Raw genomic sequence first — 20,560 nt, 5'->3', positions numbered from 1 at the left:
AACACTTCCAAACTCTTTCTATGAAGCCAACACTACCTTGATTCCAAAACCAGACAGAGACCCCACTAAAAAGGAGAACTATAGACCAATTTCCCTGATGAACATGGATGCAGAAATCCTCAAAAAGATACTAGCCAACCGGATCCAACAATACATTAAAAAAATTATTCACCACAACCAAGTGGGATTTAAACCTGGGTTGCAGGGCTGGTTCAATACCTGCAAAACTGTCAATGTGATTCATCACATCAAAAAAAGAAAGGACAAGAACCACATGATCCTCTCAATAGATGCAGAGAAAGCATTTGACAAAATACAGCATCGTTTCTTGATAAAAGCCCTCAAGAAAGTAGGGATAGAAGGATCATACCTCGAGATCATAAAAGCCATATATGAAAGACCCAACGCTAATCTCATCCTCAATGGGGAAAAGCTGAGAGCTTTTCCCCTAAGGTCAGGAACAACACAGGGATGTCCACTCTCACCACTGTTATTCAACATAGTTTTGGAAGTCTTAGCCCGAGCAATCAGACAACACAAAGAAATAAAAGGCATCCAAATCGGCCAGGAGGAGGTCAAACTTTCACTCTTCACAGATGACATGATAGTCTATATGGAAAACACAAAAGATTCCACCAAAAAACTGCTAGAACTGATCCATGCATTCAGCAAAGTCGCAGGATACAAAAATCAATTCACAGAAGTCAGTTGCATTTCTATACGCCAATAATGAAGCAACAGAAGGAGAAATCAAGGAGCCAATCTCATTTACAATTGCATCAATACCATAAAATACCTAGGAATAAATCTAACTAAAGAGATAAACAAAACAAAACAAAACACAACTATACACTGAAAACTATAGAAAGCTTATGAAAGAAATTGAAGAAGACACACACACACACACACACACACACACACACAAAATGGAAAAATATTTCATACTCCTGGATAGGAAGAACAAATATTGTTAAAACATCAATACTACCCAAAGCAATCCACATATTCAACGCAATCCCAATCAAAATAACACCAGCATTCTTCACAGAGCTAGAACAAGCAATCCTAAAATTTGTATGGAACCAGAAAAGACCCCGAATAGCCAAAATGATCTTGAAAATGAAAACCAAAGCTGGAGGCATCACAATCCCCAACTTCAAGCTGTATTTCAAAGCTATAAACATCAAGACCATATGGTACTGGCAAAAAACAGACACTCAGATCAATGGAATAGAATAGAGAACCCAGAAATGGATCCACAAACATATGGCCAACTAATCTTTGACAAAGCAGGAAAGAATATCCAATGGAATAAAGACAGTCTCTTCAGCAAGTAGTGCTGGGAAAACTAGACGTGACATGCAGAAAAATGATCTTGCACCACTTTCTTACACCATACACAAAAATAAACTCAAAATGGGTGAAAGACCTAAATATAAGACCGGAAGCCATCAAAATCCTTGAGGAGAAAGCAGGCTAAAACCTCTTTGGTCTTGGCTGCAGCAAGTTCTTACTCAACACGTCTCCAGAGACAAGGGAAACAAAAGTGATAATGAACCATTGGTACCTCATCAAAATGAAAATCTTCTGCACAGCGAAGGAAACAATCAGCAAAACTAAAAGGCAAGCGAAAGAATGGGAGAAGATGTTAGCAAACGACTTATCAGATAAAGGGTTAGTATCCAAAATTTATAAAGAACTTATTAAACTCAACACCCAAAAAGCAATTAATCCAGTGAAGAAACGGGCAAAAGACATGAATAGACACTTCTCCAAAGACATCCAGATGGCCAGCCAACACACAAAAAAATGCTCAATATCACTCATCATCAGGGAAATACAAATCAAAACCACAATGAAATGCCACATCACATCCATTAGAATGGCTCAACAGAACAACTCAGGCAACAACAGATGTAGGCGAGGATGTGGAGAAGGAGGATCTCTTTTGCACTGCTGGTGGGAATGCAAACTGGTGCAGCCACTCTGGAAAACAGTATGGAGGTTCCTCAAAATATTAAAAATAGAACTACCCTATGACCCAGCAATTGCACTACTAGGTATTTATCCAAAGGATACAAAAATACAGATTTGAAGGGGCACATGCACCCCAATGTTTATAGCAGCATTATCAATAGCCAAAGTATGGAAAGAGCCCAAATGTCCATCAACTACTGAATGGATAAAGAAGATGTGGTATATAAATACAATGGGGTATTACTCAGCAATCAAAAATAATGAAATCTTGCCATTTGCAACTATATCGATGGAACTAGTGGATATTATATTAAGCGAAATTAGTCAGAGAAAGACAAATATCTTATGACTTCACTCACTTAAGACACAAAACAGATTAGCATAAGGAAATGGAAGCAAAAATATTTTAAAAACAGGGAGGGAGACAAAACATAAGAGACTGTTAAATATAAAGAACAGACAGTGTGGCTGGAGGAGTTGTGGGAGGGGGGTTGGGCTAAATGGGTAAGGGGTATTAAGGAATCTACTCCTGAAATCATTGTTGTACTATATGCTAACTAACTTGGATGTAAATTAAAAAGTAAATCATTTTAAAAAAGTGAAAGAAACAGTAGTGGAAAGACAGCCCGAGACCAAAAATTCCAAGAACTTTTGATTTATATTTTATATCTTGGAGCTTTGGTATTAAAACACAACAGACCACTGTTGAGACCAGTTTTATTCAACTAAGAAAATAGGGACGACTATAAATTCAGCCGACTTATTTGTAATCCAAAGGATTACATTTCTTGTTTTCAATTTAAATCATGCAGCTTTGAAATAAGAGATTGTTTCATCACAGCCATACAAATTCCTGAGATTTTAGTCCATGCTTCAAACCAAGAATTTAGGAACTTAATACTGTCCAACCCCATTAGAAGAAACTATCTCAAGTCCTGGATCTTAAATTCTTGTGTGTGTGTGTGTGTGTGTGTGTGTGTGTGTCCCCTGTAGCAATTACTTTTTACTCTGAAGTCTTTTTTCAAATGGGTATCCATCCCAAGTGACTGCAGATAATAATTTCAATTATTATTTTCCCTCATTCTGCTACAGGTTGCCAAATTCCCATCCCTTAAAATGAACCAGATTCCATTGTCTTGCTCCCCAGATAGACCTGATATCCACCCCGTGTTTGCTCTGCATTTTTAAGGTCTTTCTTTAGCCTGCATCTACTCTTGGGATCAATTTCTACATTTTTCAGGACTCTTAACTGGAAGCAACAGAAATGGACTTTGATTAAAGGGAATGTATTGGTAAGATACTGGGAGGTTCACAGGTGTATTGGGAAGGCTGGGAGTTGGGCCAAAAAAAAAAAAAAAAAAAAAACCCTCAAGAAAGAATAAAGGACGAGGGCTAGGGTCCAAGCTATGCCGTGAGTTTAGGTTAAGGTTAGGATCAGGGCTTAGATTGGGGCAAGGACTAGGGCTCAGGCTAACCTAGTGGCAGAGTTATGTTTGGGATATGGCTAAAGTCAGGGTTACATTTGGGGCTTGGACTAGAGTTAGGGCTTACATAGGTCTAGTGTTGAAACAAAGTAGATTTAGGGTTATGGCTTTGACTTTGCCAACCTTAGGACAAAGAAAGCCATAGGACTACCTCTGGGGTTACCTCCAGTGCTATAGTTAGAATTAGGGTTAAGGCTAGTGTAAGGCTCATTTGTTCAATGTAGTTCATGCTCCCGATTTCTTACCCAGGTTTTCTGTACCTGGCTAGTATACCCATCCTCCACGTACCGCCTTCTGCTGAAATTTACTCTTATCTGACCAGTAACCACCTCAACCTTGGAAATTAGGCTGCCCATCCCTAGTAGCCTGATATTTGACTGCTACATTAGCATTTGAAAGTGACACCTCAGCTTTAAGGTGGAACCAACTCTAGGTTGCAATTTATGGTTCAGAGCTACCAGTGGATTTGGGCCAAATCTTGTCTCCAAATAGACCACACTCATTCTTAGCCATTCCCATGCCCTGTCCTATTTTCCTCATTCTCCTCTTCCTAGCAACACTTGCTGATAAATCACATGCATAAAAATCTCTTTCTCAGGTTCTGCTTCTGGCCAACTCAACCTAAGATAGTAAGCAACTCACCCTAACCCAAACAGAAGAAAGAGATTCATGTTCTGCACTGCCAATAATTGACAATCATCCACGATGCCTGTCCTAAAAGAAAACCCAGATGTATAAGCCCCACTATGTATTCTACTCCTGGGACAGTATTTCTCTCTCCACTTCTAATAGGCTCCTATCTTTTTGTTCACTGCTTTAGACTCAGGAGAGAATGCCTTGCCTGACGTACAGCAGCCCTGAGTATATATTTGTTGAATGAATGCATTTGAATACATATGATTCCGCTGATCCTGCTCCTAGACTGCAGCAAACTCCAGAGGGTCACCGTGCCAGACCTTTTCTCTCATAATTTGACGTTCTGCAGCCACAGGTGGGCTGTTAGTGTATCTTAGTGCTTCCACTCTAAATGACGCCCCATCACACATATCACGCGCTGCCTTGTCTTAATCATTCCCTCCCCTCCATGTTCTCCTTGTCATCCTGACCCTTCATTCTCTGCAGGTAATTTTTCTTTCTTCCATGTTATAAGAATTTAAAGCCCACATCATTAAGGATCATCTCTACTTCACAAATAGCTCCACAGATCAAAATTAATAAGCTAGAAACAGACCTTAATGTGCATATTAAAAAACTGGTCTACAGTGAAGGAGGCGTCACAATTGCCCGAGGAAAGGGAGAAGGTTAGTGCTGGGATAACTGGATAATTATTCTGAGGCATATAAAGTTAGAACCTAATTTCCCAATGTCCACCAAAATAAATTCCAGATGGGCTGAATAATCCAGTGTGAACACTGAAACAATGAAAGCAGAAAAATAGGTGAATAGCTGATCTCCACATGGGAAATGCCTTCCTATGCTTAAAAATAGTATTTTTTACAAATCACAAAGCAAATGTTAAACCTATCACATGCGACACCATCCTATCACATGCAAATTTACCCTCAGGCAGCAAATCAGAGCTGCCTGTGAGATGGATGGATAAGAACACTCATTTCAGTGTGAACCGTCTACCAGGAAGGAGGAAAGGGAAAGGGCCCTTCCCTTTCAGGGACAGGGAATGTGGCTTAATAATTCAGCTTGAGATTTGTTAAGAGAAACCTCAAAATTCAAATAATCTACAGACTCTTTGCATTTCTAAAGGTAACAATTAGGAGCGGGCAACATTTGTTTACGGAAGCTCCTTAACGACCTTCCTGCGGCTGCAAGATTAGATCAGGTCTGTCTAGAGGACGTCGTTAGTGGACTGGAAGTTCAGGTGCTCCATCAGATAAGATGAGGGGACTGAGACAATATTTCCCTGAAGACAAAGAAGGAGGGGTGTCAGCCTTGGACTGGGTAGAAGAGGTGAGAAGGGAAAATGGAGCTCTAGGGAGAGTCTGAAGGAGGAGCATAGTGCGTGGCGGGAAGGCTTGCAGAATGTAGACAAGCTACATTCCATATGTGTGTGTAATATATAATTAAAAAATATATATATTCACTTAAATTATGTGACATACCGTAGAATAGGTAGTGCCGTTATGTGGTTTCAAATTTGAGATGTACACATTGTCATTTCTTATACCCAGCCCTGCACCCACTCAGGTCCCCTTCTGCAGGGGAAGACCCTGCAACAATCAACCGTTAACTGGTTTCTTGTCCTTCCCTCAGGAGACGTTGGAGCTATTCTTTGCCTATGTGAGCCAATATCTACATGTATTCTTGTTCCTCTTTTTTTCTTTTTACAAATGGTAGTATATTATGCTCAGTGTTATGCACCTTGCTTTTCCCCCTTAACAACTAGCCTTGGGTATATTTTTATATCAGCACACAAAGAGAAAAATTCATTTCTAATTTAATCAGTCTCTTGCGGATATAAATTTGAGTTATCAGTTTTTTAAATTTTTTTAAACGTTTATTTATTATTGAGAGACAGTGAGAGATAGAGCATGAGCCTGGGAGGTGCAGAGAGAGGAGGAGACATAGAATCCGAAGCAGGCTCCAGGCTCTGAGCTGTCAGCACAGAGCCCGATGTGGGGCTTGAACCCACAACTGCGAGACCTTGACGTGAGCTGAAGTTGGATGCTTAACCGACTGAGCCACCCAGGCGCCCCTGTTACCAGTTTTTTAAAATGCCTCATCTGCATTGAATACTTTTGTGCATATGGCATTTTTCAAATGTAAGTACACACACACACACACACACATATGTATGATAAATTTTTAGAAGAACTGCTTGGTCAATGGGGATGTGCATTTGGTATTTCGATACGTATTGCCAAACTGCTCTCTCCCTGGCAGTGTGCAAATGCCTGCTTCCTAACACCCTTGCCATGACCATGTCTAACATTCACTTTTAAGTTCTTTCTTTTCTGTGTTGTAACCTCTGTTATTACCACACTATCAGTAAAATATGTTTTGCACAGTAACATGGGCTTTGGGAAGGAAGAAGAAAGCACCATCAGGTGCATGAGGGGGAAGCGGGGTCAGAGGTGCATAGGATGTGCTGAGGAGGAGATGGTGAGAAGGGACCAGTCATTAAGGAATTTGTTGCAAGTAATGACCCCAAAAAGTAATTTCTCTGAAAATCTAGTCCATCCTGGAGTTGCCACAGTATGTGTAAAGGATGTTAAGAGTGATTAATTTTGTTATTAAAGGGAAAAGACCTCCCAGGAGGCCAGTCATTTTAAAAGCTATGGGTTAGTATTATAAGGTTGAAAACCTCCCATCCAAGAGGGAGATGGCATCTGGCTCTTTCAGTGCATTTACACTTGTAAACTGGTGCTAGAATGATCGTGTCCTCTCCCAGACTTTCCAGAGAGATGGGGTGCATTGGTCTTGAGGCTTCCAGACTCCAGCTTCTGTCTCCAGGACAGTCCATTCCCTGAGCTGGTAACCTGGCATAGAGCACATCATATCTTAGGAAAAGCTGGAGCCCCCAGGGCACCATGGTCAGCTTCTGTGTCTAGTTCTCTGGGGAAATTATAGCTCAGAAGAGAATCATGGAAACAATCTCCTGCCCTCTGAATTTATACTCCTAGTTGGATTTTTTTTCCCTTTCAGTTTCATTCATTTCTTGTTTTAACTTTAATAATGTTTTCCTCCTATTTTCACTGGGGTCATTTTGCTGTTGTTTTTCTAAGCTCGCTGACCTTGAACTAAACCCAGGAACAAGTAATTGGCAAATCCACGACCATAACGAGTAACTTCAAAACACCTTTCTCAAGAACTGGCAGAGCAATCAGGACGAAGCAACATAAAAAGAAGGTTTGGAAGATTCAAACATGTCAGTTAATAAACTTGAAAGTATGCATATGCAATTTTGAAGCCAACAAATAAGAGATCTTCATTCCAAACTCCTGTGGAACATTAAAAAATATTAATCACTTATTATAACAAAGGAAGTTTCAATAGCTTCCCCAAACCAAATACACACAGTCGAGCAACAACAACATCTAACTAGTTAATTAAAAGCAAACAAATAAAAACTGCTCTTAAATATCTTTTGGATTAAAGGAAAAAAAAACAAACTATAGATGCTATGCATTTTCACATCTATTATTATTTCACATCTAATATTAATAATTTTGAAGTTTTAGCCTGGCTTCTGCATTGTGTTTGTTTCCTCTGAGTTACTTGCATTGGTTAGCTTATTTTAATCTCTTTCATGTTAGAATCTTTCCTCACATATCTTGATATTTCTCTGTGTTCATATGCCAGAGTATTCATATGCCAGAGTAAGGTACTAAAAGGCTTATTCAGTGTTTATCACACATTTGGGGAAGGTTATTGATTACTGAACTTCCTTTAGTTGAGATAAGGCACTGAGCTCTTTCAATGGGAGACCTTCCCTTCTGCCAGGTATTAGGCAAATCTCTTTTCCCTACAGGGAACCTTCCAATTTTTTTCACCAAAGATTAGAACATTAGCTGCTGGCACTGTTCTGGGCAGAAAAAACTTCAGGGTTCAGAAGGCATTCTCCATTCTCCACTACTCTTGGCCTTTTGCTCATGTCATTTGGAAAGTATTTCCAGGTTTATCCTGCAAGCAGAAACCACTGAGAAAGATTCCTGAGAACGTAGGAAGGGTTAGAAGTCAAAGAATAGATGTGATTCACCTGAGATTAAAGAGAGGCACAGCCCTTCTATATAAAGCAAAGCATGGCCGCTGATTAGTAACATCCACATCACTTGGTAACATGATGGAACTGAAAACTTTTGGGCCTCATCCAGATGCACAGAATCAGAAGTTCTGTGGGTGGGACCCAGAAATGTGTTTCAACAGCATCCAGGTGATTCGGATGCTGAAATTTGAGAACCACTGAGCTAACTTGAATGGAAGGAAGAGGGGAGCTGGTGTTGACGTCTGGCGTCTGGAATTTGAGGATGTGGAGCTTTGAAAACCATAAACAGACGGAGAATCTGGTCTGTTTTCTCATGTGCAAGAAGCAAGGTTGTCCACAGTCTTCACTTTTCTAAAGAGTGAGGAACACGAGAAGCCGGCTTCATTCTCAGCTATTACTCAGACTATGTCGCCACGTCTTTGAGCTCTGGCAAGCGTCAAAAAACGGATGGGAGGAAACAGAAGACAGTGTAGGGGGAGAAGAAATGACAACGGCCTAGGCTTTCATAGCCCCCAACTGCGCATAGGTCCCCTATCTGCCCAAGAACCCGGCCCCCACACCCAGTTAGGTTGGACAAACGCTTTGCCCAGGTCCCGCACTTCCGGGCCTCAGCCAATGAGAACCCAAACGGCTCAGCCAGTCAGCGCCCCGCGCTCCTTCCGGCGTTCTGCGTGCTGCCCTGGAGACGGCATGGGCGAATCCAAATGCAGAGGGGTGCTGGACCACACAGCTTTGAACTGCGCCTGCGCGTTCCGCCGTACGCCATTGCTTCACCCCTGGCCTTGGCAAGTGGACCGGTCCCGAAGGGGTAGAAGCTGAGACCGGCGCCTTCGCGGGAGCAGTCCGCTGGGTTGGCGGCTTCTCCGCCTTGAGCGTTCAGGTGAGTAGCGGTGGTAGTTTTAGGGTCCACGAGTTTGGGTTTGGGTCTCCATGAGCGAGCGCGGAGGACAGTACGGGCCTGGAGGGGCGCCACTCACCTGCTCTCCCTCCGTGGACCCTGTGCCCCTCGCGTCTTCCCCTCTCTCAGGGCTCTGCTTTGTTACCGGGTTAAACTAAACACCTTAGACAATTCTCTCGAGGCTTTGGTTCAGGGAACACGGGATACCTCTTCAAGGATTTGGGTGCAGGGAGGATTCGTGGCTGTAGGGTTCGGGAGATGCGCTTTATGGACGCCCTGGATTCGGAGTTCTTCCCCTAAACACCCCAGCAGCGCGTCCCGAGCTCTAAGCCGGCGGTGCTGGCAGATGTCCATGGACGTAGAGAGGCAGTGAAAGCCTCCAGTTGGCTGGTCACGAGCTGCTTGGAGTGGGGGGTGTTGACCTAGCGACCCCGAGCCTGCACTTTCCAGGTCAGACTACACTCAAAGCCTGCAGTTAATTTGGTCTGTAAAGTGTTTATAGGAGAAGCACCTGTTGAATGCAAAGCGCAGTGCCTGCCACCTTTTATGCCCTCGAAAAAGGTTGTTTTGGCCTGTGGGTAGCAAAGTTGAGTGTGCGTCTGGGGGGGGGGGGGGCGGGCGGGAGGGAGTTGAACCACAGATTGCTGGGCTCCGCTTCCAGAATTTCTTATTCAGTAGGCCTGGGCTGGGGCGGCGGTGGCTGCTGCTGGTGGAGGAGTTAATGATCTGAAGGTAGAGAGAAATGAAGGGAGGGTTTTATCTTCCTGCCTCTATCACCTGGTCAGTTTCGAAGAGTTTGTTGAATGTAGGTTCTAAGCCCCCGTATCTTAAATGCCTCATTTATTCCTAAGCGTGACTTGCTCTGACTTCTGGCTTCTCTGATAATACCTAGGTTAACTTGTAGATTTAAAAGATCCTTAAAAGATGTGCCACGCCTTTAGAAAACGTGGAAGACTAACCTGTGGTGTCTGGGAATGCACACTCGGTGAGAAAACGTTAAAGATATGCCAGAAAGTGATAACTGAAAGTCAGGAGAGAGATTACTTTTGGAAAAGAGGAGTTGTGATTGCCATAGGCTCAGGAAGGGACTTCTGGAGTGGCAGGCCAAGTGGGTGGTGATCACAAGGTTAGCCCTCGTGTTTATTTTTTTAAATTTACTTATTTATTTTGAGAGTGTGGGACAGGAGTAGAGAGTGAGGAAGAGAATCCCAAACAGGCTCCACGCTGTGAATTCACGTGATGTGGGGCTTGAACTCCCCAACGGTCAGTCCCGTTTATAATAATTCATTAAACTATACATTTATTTTTGGGGGGTTTTCTGTATTTGTGTTTTATTTTATAATATAAGAGCTTACACATTAAATATTAGGAAGTATAAGGTGAGGATGCCCTTGGGGTCGAAAAGAATCTTAAATAAGTTGTGCAATTTCCAATTTGAAAAGGTAATTTACAAGATTATCTGATCCAATTCTTATTTTACTCTAAGGAAACTGAGCCCCAGAGAGGGGAAGTGCTTCAATAGTAAACCAACCTTAGCTGACTTTGTAATTGATGCATTTTGTTAATTTCAGACTGCCTGTTCTGCTCAGATGCCCCTACTCAGTAAAAGATTTCAGAAAAGAATTTATTTGGCTTGAATCAAATTGAAAATGTAAAGGTTTAATTTTTTTTCTTGTGGCTTAAAACCATATTCTCAAGGAATCAATTATGTATTTATGTATTTATTTGAGAGAGAGGGAGGGAGGGAAAGAGGGAGGGTGAGCAGAGGAGGGACAGAGAGGGAGAGAGAGAATCTTAAGCAGGCCCAGCACAGAGCCTGACAAGGGACTTGATTTCACAACTGTGAGGTCATGACCTGAGCCACAACTAAGAGTTGGATACTCAGCCACCTGAGCCACCCAGTCAACCCTGAAGGAATCAACTCTGTCTTATATAAAAAGTCAGGAGACTATTTCAACACCTTATCCTTGTGTATCCTAATAGAGCCAAGTTGTGAACATGTAATTAAAAGTCTGGTTTTTTCCTGGCTAAATAGCTTTTCCATCTTAACATACTGCCAATTTAATCTTTCTTTGGTTATATTACATACTATGTATTGTTGCCACAAAATTACTCGTGTCTAGGCTGCATTTTGGTGGGTCAGGAGTCAGGATTGGCTCTTTTTATTTTATTTTATTTATTTATTTATTTATTTATTTTTTTAAATTTTTTTTAACGTTTATTTTATTTTTGAGACAGAGAGAGACAGAGCATGAACGGGGGAGGGTCAGAGAGAGAGGGAGACACAGAATCTGAAACAGGCTCCGGGCTCTGAGCTGTCAGCACAGAGCCCGACGCGGGGCTCAAACTCACGGACCACGAGATCATGACCTGAGCCGAAGTCGGCCGCTTAACCGACTGAGCCACCCAGGCGCCCCAGGATTGGCTCTTTTTAAAGAGTGGGTTTTAGAGTGGAGAGAGTATAGGGAACTTAGAATTTATTTTTTTAATGAACCCTTTTACTATCTGTGCCATTTTTGGGTTTCCATTTATTAAAAAAATTTAAAAATATTTATAGTTGAAAGAAAGGGAAACCATGAGCAGGAGAAGGACAGAGAGAGGGAGACACAGAATCCAAAGCAGGCTCCAGGCTCTTAGCTGTCAGCACAGAGCCCAATGCGGGGCTTGAACCCATGAACCATGAGATCATGACCTGAGCCAAAGTTGGTCGCCCAACCAACTGAGCCACCCATGTGTCCTGGGTTTCCTTGGATTTAAATTCAGATTTTCCCCATATCCTTTCTGCTTAGAGTTTAAAGAATTTTGCTGTCAATAGTCTGGGTTCTTCTGGTTTGGTGTAGAGACCAGGTTTGTAATCTAAATAACTAAATAACTACTAGCCTATACATGTTTATAGTAGATTATTTCTCTTTTTGCAGTAAATTTTAATGTCATTGGAAGATGGAATCATAGAATTAGTTGTTAGATTCTTGGGTTACTGGTTCCATAAGCCAAGACAGGACAAACTGCTGCCTCTTGGCCAAATATGTCCCTCAGCCAGTGTTTGTATGGCCCATACAGAAAATAAGTTCCAGGGGCGCCTGGGTGGCGCAGTCGGTTAAGCGTCCGACTTCAGCCAGGTCACGATCTCGCGGTCCGTGAGTTCGAGCCCCACGTCAGGCTCTGGGCTGACAGCTCAGAGCCTGGAGCCTGTTTCAGATTCTGTGTCTCCCTCTCTCTCTGCCCCTCCCCCGTTCATGCTCTGTCTCTCTCTCTGTCCCAAAAATAAATAAAAAAAAACATTAAAAAAAAATTAAAAAAAAAAAAAAAAGAAAATAAGTTCCAGAGATTTAATGTATATCATAGTGATTACACTAAACAATAATGTACCATGTACTTCAAAGTTGCTATGAGACTAAATCTTAAATGTTCTTAACCACAAAAAAGTGGTAATTATGTGACATGTAGAGGTATTAACTAATGCTATGATAGTAATCAGATTATCATCTATAAATGTTTGAAATCAACACTGTACACTTTAAACTTAATGTACATGTCAGTTATATCGATAAAAGTTGTGATATTCACATACTATATTGTTTACCCCTTTAAAATGTACAATTCAGTGATTTTTAGTGTATTCACAAAGTTGTACAATCATCAGTACTAATTCAGAACATTTTCATTTTGCCCCAAAAGAAACACCATACCCATTAACTTCAGTTTTACATTCTCTGTTTCAAAGAGTTTTCGGTATAGTTTCTGACTTACTGGATACCATATAGAAACATGAGCTGCTTTTAAAGAGTATATCGACTGCTTACTGGGTGATTTCTGGGAAATTTTCTATAGTTATGTAAAATCCTTCCATCTATGAGATGCCAATTTAAACTATATTTTGCAAATTACTTTGTATTATAAATATGTTTAAAATTCTGAATTCACTACTGTACTTCAGTTCTAAATAAAATCTAACTGATGAAAGACTGCATCCACTCCTATTCATGCATGCAAATTAGGGCATTCTGTTGGCCAAGAAAATGAACTCTTATCTGGTTATATCCTAGATGATGAAATGGTTGGTTAAATTTTTTTTTTTTTTTTTTTTTTAACTTAAAACAGGAGTTCGCAAACTCTTTTCGGTAAAGGGCCAGATAGTAAGTATTTTAGAATGTGTTGAAGCCATTGCTCTGGTCATAACAACTCTGCAATTGTAGTCTAAAAGGAGCCTTAGACAATATAGAAGTGAATGGGTGTGGCTATGATACAGTTAAATTTTACAAAAGCAGCAGGGTTTGGCCCAGGAACCAGGAGTTTGGTAACAGCTGACTTTAATATTTGGATTGATTTCTTAGAATATCTCTGGATTAGATGGAAATTTTAGCATTCCATATTTGTTTATAAAGTATTTTAACATACATTGTCTCTTTTGCTTCTCATGTTTGAGGTTTAGGTGGGTCATATGTTGCCCCATTCTATACAGATATTGACACAACGTGCCTTCCTTGGTAACAAAAGTGTGGAGATACATTGGAATCTCATTCATCCCTCATTTTGTTACATGTGTTAGAAATAGCTGTCATTTTCATCATTTTTTAAGACCTTGTTGAAGGAAGTTGAGTATTAGTTTTTTAGTTTTATTTTCCCCTACAAAAAGACACTGGTATACAACACTTGTAGGTGAATTTCCTGAGTTTATAGAATTATTAGATTAATTTACTATCCTAGGCTAATTAATCGTGCAACTAGCTTGCATTTGTAAGTTTTATTTTTGTTTGCCTTTTAGGAACTAGCGATGCTATGAGGCTGTTGTTTTATCCAATGTGAGAAGTTGGCCCGGAGATGGAAAACTTCATTCTGTATGAGGAGATTGGCAGAGGAAGCAAGACTGTTGTTTATAAAGGGCGACGGAAGGGAACAATCAATTTTGTAGCTATTCTTTGTACTGATAAGTGCAAAAGGCCTGAAATAACCAACTGGGTAAGTGGAGTATGTTTTCCTCCCTTTGGGAAAACACAGAGCTACGATCAAGGAGAACAAGTAGCATATAAACAGAAGCTGTTGAATTCGCTATAACAGTTGCCACATTTTCAATCTGGAATGGGTGACCTTCTGTCTGTTTAGTGCCACCCCAATTGTGAAGAGTGACTAATAAACATCCCTAAGTAATTAGCAACTTAGTGGTGTTTTTGGGAAAAATATAGTCTATATTAGATCATTTACTTTAACTTTTAAATTATTTTCAAAGTTTTAAAGTTTAATCTCTACATTCCATGTGGGGCTTGAATTTACCCCCCAAGGACCCCCCAGGAGTCCGACTGAGCCAGCCAGGTGCCCCTAGATCATTTACTTTTAAATTTAGTGTGTGATTTATGAAGCTTGACAAAGGAAGGACTTAGGGTGAGAGTGACTTGAGTTTGAAATTTATATCCTGGACCAAACTTAGCTCCCCCCCCCCCCCCCCCCGTGGTAAAATACACATAACAAAAAGTTTGCCATCTTAACCACTTTTAAAAAATTTTTATTTAAAAACATTTTTTTTTATGTTTATTTTTGAAGGAGGGAGGGAGGGAGGGGGAGGGGCAGAGAGAGAGGGAGACCCAGAATCTGAAGCAGGCTCCAGGCTGTGAGCTGTCAGCACAGAGCCCCATGTGGGGCTCGAACTCATGAACAGCGAGATCATGACCTGAGCTGAAGTTGGACGCTCAACCGACAGAGCCATCCAGGCGCCTGCTATCTTAAGCACTTTTAAGTGTACAGTTGGTGATATTAAGTACATGAATGTTGCTGTACAACCATCTCCAGAACTCCACTTTTTTTTTAAAGTTAATTTTTTGGGGCGCCTGGGTGGCTCAGTTGGTTGAGCGTCCGACTTTGGCTCAGGTCATGATCTCGCGTCATCTCGCGTGAGTTCGGGCCCCGCGTCGGGCTCTGTGCTGACGGCTCAGAGCCTGGAACCTGCTTTGGATTCTGTGTTTCCCTCTCTGTCTGCCCCTCTCCTGCTCATGCTCTGTCTGTCTCTCAAAGAGAATTTTTTTAGGGGCGCCTGGGTGGCTCAGTCGGTTAAGCGTCCGACTTCAGCTCAGGTCATGATCTCACGGTCCGTGAGTTCCAGCCCCGCGTCGGGCTCTGGGTTGATGGCTCGGAGCCTGGACCCTGCTTCTGATTCTGTGTCTCCCTCTCTCTCTCTCTGCCCCTCCCCCGTTCATGCTCTCTCTCTCTCTCTGTCTCAAAAATAAATGTTAAAGGGGCGCCTGGGTGGCGCAGTCGGTTGAGCGTCCGACTTCAGCCAGGTCACGATCTCGCGGTCCGTGGGTTCGAGCCCCGCGTCAGGCTCTGGGCTGATGGCTCAGAGCCTGGAGCCTGTTTCCGATTCTGTGTCTCCCTCTCTCTCTGCCCCTCCTCCGTTCATGCTATGTCTCTCTCTGTCCCAAAAATAAATAAAAAACGTTGAAAAAAAAAATAAATGTTAAAAAAAAAAATTTAAAGTTAATTTTTTAAGAGCAGTTTGATAGCACACCTGTGCAAGCAGGGGAGGACAGAGGGAGAGAGGCAGAGAATCTTAAGCAGTCTCTGTGCTCCTTGTGGAACCCAGGCCGGGCCCCATCTAGCAGCTGTGGGATCAAGACCTGAGCCCAAATCAAGAGTCAGATGCTTAACCGACTGGGCCACCCAGGCGCCCCAAGAACAGTTTTAGATTTACAGTAAAATCAAGAAGAAAGTGTAGGGATCTCCCCTTTATTCCCTGTTCCCACACATGTATAGTGTTCCCCATGGTCAGCATCCCTACCAGAGTGGTACATCTATTACAACGGACGAACCCACATTGGCACATCATCATCCCAAATCCGTAGTTTACCTCGGGGTGCACTCTTGGTGTTGTACGTTCCATAGTTTTGGACAAATGCGTGATGCTATGGATCCGTCACTATAGAATCATACGGAAGAGTTTCACTGCCCTAAAAATCATCTGTGCTCCACCTATTCACCCCTCCCCCTTCCTCCCAACCCTGGGCAACCGTTGATCTTTCTATTGTGTTCATAGTTGCCTTTTCCAGAATGTGATAGACTTGGAATTACACAGTATGTAGCCTTTTCAGGTTGATATCTTAGCAATATGCATTTAAGTTATCTCTTGTTTCTTTGTGGCTGAGAGCTCATTTCTTTTTATTGATGGACAATATTCCATTGCATATGTGCCAATTTTTATTTATTTTTTAATGTTTATTTTTGAGAGACAGTGCGAATAGGGGAGGGCAGAGAGAGGGAGACGCAGAATCCGAAGCAGGCTCCAGGCTCTGAGCTGTCAGCACAGAGCCCGACGCGGGGCTCAGACTCATGAACTGCGAGATCATGACCTAGGCCGAAGTCGGATACTCAACCGACACAGCCACCCAGGTGCCCCAGTGTACCAGTTTTTTAAATTCATTTGACGGGGTGCCTGGGTGGTTCAGTCGGTTGGGCGGCCGACTTCGGCTCAGGTCATGATCTCGCGGTCCGTGAGTTCGAGCCCCGCGTCGGGCTCTGGGCTGATGGCTCGGAGCCTGGAGCCTGCTTCCGATTCTGTGTCTCCCGCTCTCTCTGCCCCTCCCCCGTTCATGCTCTGTCTCTCTCTGTCTCAAAAATAAATAAACGTTAAAAAAAAAAATTAAAAAAAAATCATTTGCCGATGGAAGGGCATCTTGATTGTTTTTAATTGAGAATAAAGCTGCAATATGTGTGAACAGGTTTTTGTGTGGACCTGTTTTCAACTCGTTTGAATAAATACCCAAAGTACGATTGCTGAATTGTCCAGAACTCTGGTCATCTTGCAAAACTAAAACTCTGTACACATTAAACAACGATTCCGCATTTCTCCATCCCTATCCCCAGGCACCTGCCATTCTACTTTGTCTCTGAATGGTACTTCATGTAAGTGGAATCATACATCATTTGTCTTTTTATGACTGATTTCACTTAGCATGATGTCCTCAGAGTTCGTCCATGTTGTAGCATGTGTCACTTTCTTTCATTTTTGAGAATGTAGAATATTCCATCGTATGTATATACCACATTTTGCTTATCCATTTACCTGTCATTGGACAGTTAGGTTGCTTCCGCCTTTTGGCTATTGTGAGTAGGCAAACACGGGTGCACACGTATGTCTTCGGGACATACTGTGCTTTCAGTCCTTTGGATATACCCAGAAGTGGACTATTTTAGTTTAACTTTTTTTTTTTAAGGAATTGCCGTACTGTTTTCCACAGAGGCTGTACCATTTTACACTCCCACCAACAGTGTACAAGGGATTCCGTTTCTCCACATCTTCGGCAACTCTTGTTAATTTCTGTTTTTTGTTTCGTTTTGAAGATCGCTATTCTCATGGGTGTGAGGTGGTGTGGGCTTTTGTAAGGAGTGTGGGTAGTTAAAGAAAGACAGGTGTACGAGACAAGATGCGGGCTTGTCTGTAGATTCGATGCTAGGAACATAAGGCGTTTTTCTTCTGATGAGGTTTTCTCTGAGATGAGAAGCTAAGTCCTCAATAGGTGGGGGAGGGGAAGGCTGGGTTCTAGGCAGAAGGAAAACAAAAGCGTGAATAGTCACTTGGTGGACAGACTAGCTGGGGCCATTGAAGATTGGGGATTCCAAACGGAAGTCGCATCAGTCAGCATGGCTGGCGTCTGCCTCGGTTGCTCGCTCATATGCAGAGTGTGGAGGTTTGAACTGAACCAGAAGTGAGTAGTAGAGACCGTGAGTTGGTAAGTGAAGGAGCAGTGGTCACGAGCTAGGATGTGTGCCAGATTTTGGAGATGATATGGTTATTAGTAAAAATCTAACAATGCTGGTCAACTGAAGTATAATGGGGGCTACAAATCTGACTTTAAAGTTCATGGTAGCCACACGGAAAGGAGATTAGTTTTAGTAGTATATTTAATTTTTTAATTTTTTTTTCAACGTTTTTTATTTATTTTTGGACAGAGAGAGACAGAGCATGAACGGGGGAGGGGCAGAGAGAGAGGGAGACACAGAATCGGAAACAGGCTCCGGGCTCCGAGCCATCAGCCCAGAGCCTGACGCGGGGCTCGAACTCACGGACCGCGAGATCGTGACCTGGCTGAAGTCGGACGCTTCACCGACTGCGCCACCCAGGCGCCCCAGTAGTATATTTAATCAACAGACGGGTGGTGGAGGGCGAGATGGAGAGAGCGGAGGCGTCTGGCAGAGTGGGTACTTGGCATATAGTGAGTGGTAGTGAGCATCCGAGGCTGGACTGTGGCCTGATTTCTGTGGGAGTTTCCACACGTTTGTTTTCCATTAGGACCTTCCCCTTCCGGTGGCCGAGTCAGTGGGAATCATTTAGACAGGCTCACCCTATGCCCTCCCTGGTCTCTACTGGGACAGAATTTATTGGGAGTTTATTACAAGGTGCTCCTCAGATTCTCTTGACCACTCTTTTTTTTTTTTTTCCTCCCCATCTCAATTATGTTTTCTAAATTATGTGGCTTCATTTCCCTTTCTTTGTGTTAGAATATGAACCCACTGAGTTGTTCCTAGAGTGTATGTACCACATTCCATTTTTTAAATAGGGAGCTCTGTATTTCTACAGATTATGGGCCGATTAGCCGGTGTTGTGTGTGATTGTGTGTGTGTGTAAGAGTCAGAAAACAAGGATCCAAAGCACTTGGGTAGTTGTCACCAATTGTGAGTCTGGATGGTTTGCTAATAAAGCACACGTTTTTGTGATTCTAGTTCCCATTTTTAATGGGGTCTTGAAAGGAGAAAGCAAAACCCCCGTGAGTCAACTGAGTATTTTTTTTTTTTTTAACAGACAGGCTCTTGCGTCTTTATTTTATTTTTAAATATTTATTTTTGGGAGAGAGAGAGAGAGAGAGAGAGAGAGAGAGAGAGAGAGAGAGAGAGAGAGCGCGCATGCGCGCTAGAGCGCACCCTGGGGAGGGGCAGAGAGGGAAACAGAAGATCTGAAGCAGGCTCTGCGCTGTGTGGCTAGAACTCCTGAATTGTGAGATCACGACCTGAGCCTAAGTCAGACTCTTAACCGGCTGAGCCACCCAGGCACCCTTGCATCTTTATTATTGAGTTTGGAATTCACTCTTGTTTTGGTGCACAGGTATTCTCATGATCTAATGGAAATGTACATTTTAAGATCAGTATATTCACTGCAATGATTCTTCTTTTAATAGCCTGAGGGAATTGATACTAGGATTCACTAAGGATGGATATATATTACATATGGTACGTATCATTAGGCTCCATGCCCAGTGTGGGGCTTGAACCCACGACCTGAGGTCAAGAGTTGGATGCTCTACTGACTGAGCCAGGCAGTCACCCCCACGAAGGATATATTTAAAAAGAAAATTGTAGAACCCTCTGAGAGTTCCTTTAAATATTGTAAAAGTAATACAGCATCATTATAGAAAATTTGTACAATATAGAAGAACGGGTAGAAGAAAAAAGGGCAGCATAGTTCCATCACGTGAGAGAGTCCTGTCCTGGTTTTTTTTGTTCTAGTCTTTTTTACTATGAGTTCTCTTTCAATTTTAAAGTCATGGTATTACATAATTTTGTTTCTTGCCTTTTTCACTTAACATTATACTATCAATTTTTATGTTTAAAATTGTTTTCATGTTGGGCTAATAATTTTGTCAGTTGATATATAATTTAACTATTATTGAGCCTTTGAATTATTTTTACTTGGTAAGGTTTTTTTTTTTTTCTCCTTGAAAATGATTTATTTCATGATTATGGAAGTATTGTGTGCTCACTATTAGAAAGTAGAAAAGTAGAAAAAATTAAAATCACCAGGAGTTTCAGCTATTTTTAACTTTTAGTCATTTTGCTATGAATATTTCTTTTGTAATGTTATGTTTACACAAATACACAAAACTGTATTGCATGAGGTTTTTTTTTTTTTTTAAAGATTGTATATTACCATTTTTGGGTGTCACCAGCCTTCATAACCATCATTTGTAATATCTGTATAGAATTCCACTAAATTCCACTATTAACCACTTCCCAATTGTGTGTTTAGGTTTTCTGAATAGATGCAGATTTTAACAACTTGTGAGTGTGTGTGTGTGAATGAATTCTGTTTTTATAGGTCCGTCTCACCCATGAAATTAAACACAAGAATATCGTAACTTTTCATGAATGGTATGAAACCAGCAATCATCTCTGGCTCGTGGTGGAACTCTGCACAGGTGAGTGTGTATAAGACATGTTACAAATACATCCATCTTAGGTAGCTTTGAAAAAACATGTAGGTTTTATTTTCCTTTTGTATTACAAATATAAGCACTTGATACTCTTGACTCAGTTGACTTACACATACATTGTTTGGATATTAGGGTAGGGTATAGAGCAAAGATGTTTGGTAAGAGGAAGACAAGTAAAATTCAATTTGGGGTTTACTTTGGAATAAAATACTACTAAGTCACCCACATAAAAATTTAGAAATATTTCTTAGTGATTAACTTATCAAACGAGTTTTCCCGATGAATAAAA

General features: G+C 41.7%; 1 protein-coding gene and 1 long non-coding RNA gene across 7 annotated transcripts in view; one reads left to right on the top strand and one right to left on the bottom strand.

Annotated features, from left to right (window-relative positions):
* Positions 1–6,833: 6,833 nt before the first annotated feature.
* LOC131511339 (uncharacterized) lies at positions 6,834–8,768 on the bottom strand. The gene is made up of 3 exons (XR_009261470.1): positions 8,176–8,768; positions 7,276–7,417; positions 6,834–6,955 (listed from the first exon to the last, which is right to left on the bottom strand). It is a non-coding gene; the product is annotated as an uncharacterized LOC131511339 (long non-coding RNA).
* Positions 8,769–8,949: 181 nt separating this feature from the next.
* ULK4 (unc-51 like kinase 4) overlaps positions 8,950–20,560 on the top strand; it is a 153,035-nt gene continuing 141,424 nt past the window's right edge. For 5 of the 6 annotated variants that reach the window (XM_058729532.1, XM_058729529.1, XM_058729530.1 and 2 more), the window contains exons 1-3: positions 8,950–9,061; positions 13,845–14,038; positions 20,157–20,256. In XM_058729532.1, coding sequence (XP_058585515.1) covers positions 13,901–14,038; positions 20,157–20,256 — 238 coding nt within the window. In that variant the 5' untranslated portion in view covers positions 8,950–9,061; positions 13,845–13,900. Of the gene's footprint in view, positions 9,062–9,965; positions 10,065–13,844; positions 14,039–20,156; positions 20,257–20,560 lie in introns of those variants that run through there. The other variant, XM_058729528.1, reaches the window with a different exon arrangement.

Source organism: Neofelis nebulosa, chromosome 5 (genome assembly GCF_028018385.1).
Source record: "Neofelis nebulosa isolate mNeoNeb1 chromosome 5, mNeoNeb1.pri, whole genome shotgun sequence".
In the NCBI taxonomy this organism is placed as follows: domain Eukaryota; kingdom Metazoa; phylum Chordata; class Mammalia; order Carnivora; family Felidae; genus Neofelis; species Neofelis nebulosa.
The sequence above is the reverse complement of the archived record's forward strand: the minus strand, read 5'-3'. Positions and strand labels throughout refer to the sequence as shown.